Source organism: Condylura cristata, unplaced genomic scaffold (genome assembly GCF_000260355.1).
Source record: "Condylura cristata isolate star-nosed mole 26May11 unplaced genomic scaffold, ConCri1.0 scaffold00025, whole genome shotgun sequence".
NCBI lineage: Eukaryota > Metazoa > Chordata > Mammalia > Eulipotyphla > Talpidae > Condylura > Condylura cristata.
This window is the reverse complement of record NW_004567126.1, coordinates 32,413,112-32,419,097: the sequence shown is the minus strand read 5'-3', so window position 1 is coordinate 32,419,097 and position 5,986 is coordinate 32,413,112. Positions and strand designations below refer to the sequence as shown.

The following is a 5,986-nucleotide window of genomic DNA, read 5'->3' as shown; positions in this document are numbered from 1 at the left end:
TGAGCACCTCCGGCCTTAAGCCCTGCTGCCAGCGTGTTAGTTTGCAAAGGAGAGTGGGGGCTGCACCTCAGTCGTCAGAGCCAACAGCAGAGCCACCTCGGTGGGCCGGGTGAGCCCCGCACAGACCCCCCGGGCCTCGGTGGGCCGGGTGAGCCCCGCACAGACCCCCCGGGCCTCGGTGGGCGAAGCTGCGGGTGCTAAGGAGTGCGGGACCCTGGGAACCTCGGTGAGCGCGTGCTGGGCAGGCGACACTAAGGGCTGTCTCCCTGGCCACTTCTCTTCCCATAGAGACTTACTTCAACTGTCACGAGATACAATTGAGCTTAAAACTAATATGAATCATTAAACTGAGAGACCTGCACTTTGAGACCAGATGATCCGATTTCTGATTTCTCAGCACTATTATTGTGCAGGTTAGAAGTCAAGTCCAGTGAATTTCTAAATGTTTATTTTAGGGTAACAGGGAAACTGCCCTAATGTAGACGCTATTGGCAAGAAAATTCAATTTAAAATGTAGCTGGCAAATGTCTCCTCAAGTCCTCAGATAGCTTCAAAGAAATGACGGTGTGAGGGATTGCTAGATGACGTGCTAGGCCACCACAGATGAGAAAGCATGAACTCTAACGAAAGGAAAAATGATTTATGATTTTGTCAGTGACAGTTTGAAGGCACAAGCAAAGCAGACTTCGAGGCAAGGGCGGTTATCAGGGATAGGCAAGGATGTTGGTGATGCTCGAGGGGCCAGTTCTCTCCAGGTGGACAACCCATCCCCAACGGGTAAGTGTCCAACCACAAAGCATCAACATCTCGTGAGACAAAGACGGCCGGGCCGCGAGGGAAGCAGGTGAACCGTGATTACAGTTGCTCCCACGCCCCGCCAGGAAGTGGGCCGGGCAGCAGGGAGAAACCGAGTCAGACCACCACAAGAGCCTGGCGTCAGACACCGAGAGACAGCTTCACCCAAACGCATCAGAACACACGTTCTTCTTCAGCTCACCCAGAACATTCGCCAGCACAGAAAACATCCTGGGTCGTAAAATACAACTTGGCAGCCTCAGAGGACAGAATTCACATGGGGTCTGGTCTCCGTCCACAATGGAGTTAAGCAAGAAATTAATAACAGCAAGGCTACTGGAAAGTCCCCAACGACATGGGGACCTAACAACACGTTTTAAACTAACATAAAATTGGCAGAACAAATCTCCAGGGAAATTTTAAAATATTTGAATGAATGGAAAATGAAAACACAAAGGATCACGAGTTGTGGCATACAACCGAAGCTTAGATGGAAATGGTAACATTCGACACATCTATTAGGAAATCAATAATTAAAAACCTTCCAAAACAAAGCCTCAGGCACTGATGAATTCTCTGCTGATGTCTCCCGGACATTGAAGGAAGACATAGTAATTATCCATAATCTTTTCTAAAAAATACAAAGAATTTGTGAAGCAAAGTGACCCTAATCTAAAACCAGACAAGAGAGCTACGAAAACTGGGCCCTCCCTGGGGGTGCAGCAGGTTAAAGCACCGCACTGAGAAGCTAAAGCTGCTGCAGCATGAGTTCGATCCCCGCCCAGCGGTAACCCAGGGGCCCAGCAGACCTCTCCTGACCCGCCCGCTGCTCCCCTCAGCAGTGTGCTTCATTGGTCGGCCTGTTCTGCTCCCCACTCTGTCTCTGGTGAAGGCTCTCACCGCCCCTGCACCTCTGGCCTGTACCCCAGTTCTGTGTACATAAATAAATCTTAAAAAAAAAAAAAAAAAGAGGCACAAACACTGCAGCCCATGAACACAGACACAAAAATGCATGTGGCACATTGGAAACACCTTAGAGTTCTGTCAGCCTCACCCAGTAAAGTTGGAAGAAAATGAAGACGGTGACGTAACTAGGAGTTCATGAACCCCCTTAGCCTGGTGGTACAGGTTTCGCTGAGTGACAGCATTTGGCCAGTCTAGTCCATCAGCTGGACTCACAGCAAATGCCCCGCTACAAAGCACCAAAGGGAAACAGCTTGACATTATCTGTCAAGATGATGGTTCACTGGCCAAGTTATTTCCTGAATTTGCTTACCGCGTGTTTAATGCCCGCAGGGCCGGGCCAGCCACGGCGCAGGCAGAGGCCCCGCTGAGAAGTGACCGTCTCCTTTCTACGGCCGCGGCTCTGCCAGCTGAGCCCTGGAAGGCGGCACTGCCCGCCCCTGTTCAGCGCAGGGTCGATAGCTGCGTCTGAGGCTGGCGGGTCATGCTGACTCCTGGTCCTCGAAGGGGCTCAGGCGCTTCCTGACCCCGTGTGCCTCGCGCCCGCCATGGTAAAGAAAGCAGGGTCTCTTGCACGCTTTGCTAGCTGGCTCAGGAGAGGGCGTCGCTCCCGAGTCCTGGACCCAGAAAAGAGCGGCTTCTTTCTTCTCTACCTCCTCTGCCGCCTGGCTCTTGCCAGGGAAACAGCTCTCCTGGGTGGTTTTAGCGCCGTTATCTTCCCCCACTGGTGACTTGCAGCAACACAGGGAATCTAGCCTAGACCCTGAGTCATGTCCTCTCACTGCTGCCTCAGCGTGATGGTCTCATTGCCCACTCACCGGCCACACTTCTGACCACTCGCACCTTGTAAATGTTTGACCCCTTGGGCCAGAGTTTCCTTCTATTGTTCTCCTTTAAAATTTAAACCACGTTGCCTGAAGAGAAAGGGAGCAGAGTGGCCAAGAGCAGGGATTCGGGGTCCCCCAGTTGGGCTTGAAGCCACTTCCCCACTTTAAGACAATTTAACACTTCTAGGTCTCAGTTTTCTTACTCGTAAAGTGAACGTGGAAAATACTATCTTTAGGATAAGGATTAAATGAATTAAAGCCCATAAAACACTGAAACAGCCACTGGCCTGCAGAAATCACTCTAAAATGCTTCCAGCACCATTACCGGGCTTGGCAACGCGAATACCCCTGCTGGGGCCAATGGCCTCCGGACACCCCAACCTCAGGACACCCCGGCATCCGCACTGCCGCGGCTCACCACAGCCCCACGCCACTGTGAGGTTTCGAACTCTGCAGTCCTCTCCAACTGCAAAGGTCTTTCCACTTATCCTTTTCACTACTGAAAGCTTCCAGAACCTTCTCAATAGTCTTGTCTTAATCACTAGACCCCAGGTATTCAACTATTAACCTTTAACTCTTACAATTTCCAAATATAAATCTAAAACCTTTAGTCAGAAACTTTTAGCCAGAGTAGTCTTAACGTGTTTATTCTTTCTTGAACACATGCACTTAAAGCGCTCCCTCCGTGCGAGAGGTCAGGAAGCTCACTTGTGTCTCACTGCCCACAGGAAGTCCACCCCCTGCACAGCACCCACTGCCCACCCTAAGCTCCCCCCACCCCTAACCGCCCAAGCACACAATTGCACAAGCCCCACAGATCTGAAATACTTCTGGGATCGCTTCTCTGGGCATTCGTGGGGTCTCTTCTGCCTGCATATTTCTCACCTGCGGGTCCTAACTCCGTTACAAGTGCCTTAAGGAAACAGTGATACCCACGGAGCTGATGACAAGCCAGGTTTCCTTCGAAGTACTCCGCCTGAATTAATTCATTCCCTCCTTATGCAAGCACAGAGGCAGCCATTGTTAGCCGCCTTTCATCGTAAGGCAGAGAGGTAAAGTGGGGGGAGAGTGTCACTGGCGCAAATAGGTATAAAATAATTGCTTGGTGAATGAGCTTACTCATATGGTCTGGCAACCCGCTCTGGTTTCACGAGTGACTCAACAGCTCTGCAGCTATCACGGAGTAATGGATTTTCATTTCGTCTCCAAGCCTAGAACAGGACTGTGCCATCAGATGCTTTCCAAGAGGACACTTGGGAGAGCATTTTAAAATGATTTGGGGTGTAATTCTGATGGTGAATGCGAGGAGGCACTTGTATTTGACAGTTGGGGTGCCCCCGGCTCTAGGGACACATTTTTAAATTGAACTGCCAAGAACGAAAGGGCGCTCATGACATCCCTGCTTGCGCGGACCACCCTCAACGTACCACTCGTCACACAACGTCTGACTTGAGCAGCAGCCAGCTACCAGCTAGGTTTCTGTGTGTGGGATCAGATGGTCTACTGTTAAAAATAGGGTGCAGAGTCCGCATATACTGGGCTTGACAGAATCCTAAGGGACGCGTACATTTACGAAATATACGATGCTGACCATGAAGGAAGTCACATTCATGCAGAACGGAATGTTCGAGAAACCAGAATCCAACCTGGAAGGGAATGGCCAGGCACATTAGGCCTTTGAGAACCGACTCTTCCATACATACAACTGGCTAAGCCATGTCAGTGGTTTTAAAAACATGAATTCTTGCTTAAAGTAAAATACGACTAAAGAAATTACATTACAGTGATGTCCAGCTTTTTCATTTCTTTTAAACTTTTCCTCCTACCCCCCTTATACACTTACAAAAATATACTAAAACGAGTGAATTGGAAAAGTTTGTGTGGACTTGTATCACATAAATATGCATCTAGGGAAAGACTAAATCATGCAAAACGTTGTCACGGCATCATACGTATGAATACACACGCACACATACATAGAATGTCAACTACTTTCACCATTTTTCTTTGGACACTTTAAGATAATAGAAATACAAAAGACAGGATCAAAATAGTGCAATTTACTGTCAAGCTGCAAAGTTACTGCGCAATGGTAACGCCCTCGAGTACGACCAGGGAACAGCAAGCAATGCAGCAGCTGGAAGCTGCCCCCAGAGTCATCAGGAAACTCGCTGGGAAGGGCAGCCTCTAGCCAGGGGCCACGGGCGCCCGCCACCTCTTCAGAGAGGGGGGTCAAAATCTGAACATATCAGAGGGCCACTTGACGATCCAGCCCACAGGGAAGGGCCAGGAGAGAGGCGCCTACCTTCCATGGCTCTTTTAAAGAAGACCTTGCAGCTCCCACAGGTGAGGACACCATAATGGCAGCCTGAAGCTTCATCTCCACAGATCAGACAAATCTTCTGAGGTAAAGACTCGAAGCTGTATTGCGGGCTCTGGCTGGCTTCCGAATCAGGCCTTGAAATGCAGAACAGAGCATTCCATTTATTTTGAGAGGCACAGCTCTCTGGCGCTCCGGTTCCCTGCCCTAGCCCTGACAGGGCTCCAGAAGTCTCCTAACCCTATACAAGGGCAGGGGCCATTCCCTGGGGCTGGACTCACCTGGCTTTTGCAGATCACTAGCCAGGCAGCTCCAGGAGAACAATAAATAATTAAAGAATATTTTTGTTCAGAGCAGCTGAAGTGCACTGCTCAAGGAAAACCTTTCCACGAAACTCCTTACGCAAAACTTAATTTTACAAAGAAGCAGTTTATCTTTGCCCTCCCTGGTGTCTGAGTAGCACACGCCGGGCTGTTCTGTTTAAGATTTTCTGTGCTTCCAACGTCCTGAGCAACGCTTTAGAGGTAAAATCTCAAGACTCTCAAGCACAGGCGCCTGACACTTTTCGGAGCTGTTCATGGGACTGGCAGGTCTGCCTGCTCAGGACCAAAAGATTCCAAACCGAGCCCAATTTTTCTCCCTCTGAGATCCATCCCTCCAGCAGGTAAAGGAAATCTTTTTGAAAAACTGGGTGAAAAAAGTTGCAGTGACTCAGCAATCTTAGGGTGCAGGGTCCTAGACCCCGCGATTGGACTCCAGGGAGCACCACCTTCCCCTTAAACTTAACTTGCAGTCCTGAGATTCCTGTGGAAATTGAGTCCCAACCCGGCAGCGGGGATGGCTCTGCTTTCAGCGCCGGCTCCCTCCCCTCCCTCCGGCTCCGGTGCCTCAGGGGTTGGCCGGACGCCCCAGGCGCCCTCACCCAGAGGGTGTCTGCTGGGGAGCCCCCACCCCGCTTCTCAGGCTGGCCGTGACGCTGCACAATTGAAAGCAGGGCCGCTGGCTCCGGCCAGGGCACCGCGCGACCTGGACACTTTGGGGAAAGGCTGGGGCGGGGCGGGGTGGGGGCACCCCGGGCTCG

General features: G+C 50.8%; 1 protein-coding gene across 1 annotated transcript in view; it reads right to left on the bottom strand.

Annotated features, from left to right (window-relative positions):
• Nucleotides 1-5,986, bottom strand: part of PGR (progesterone receptor) — a 42,875-nt gene that overhangs the window by 35,303 nt on the left and 1,586 nt on the right. Inside the window, exon 2 of the mRNA XM_012729462.1 lies at nucleotides 4,891-5,042. Within this exon, the coding sequence (XP_012584916.1) occupies nucleotides 4,891-5,042 (152 nt within the window). The remainder of the gene's footprint in view (nucleotides 1-4,890; nucleotides 5,043-5,986) is intronic.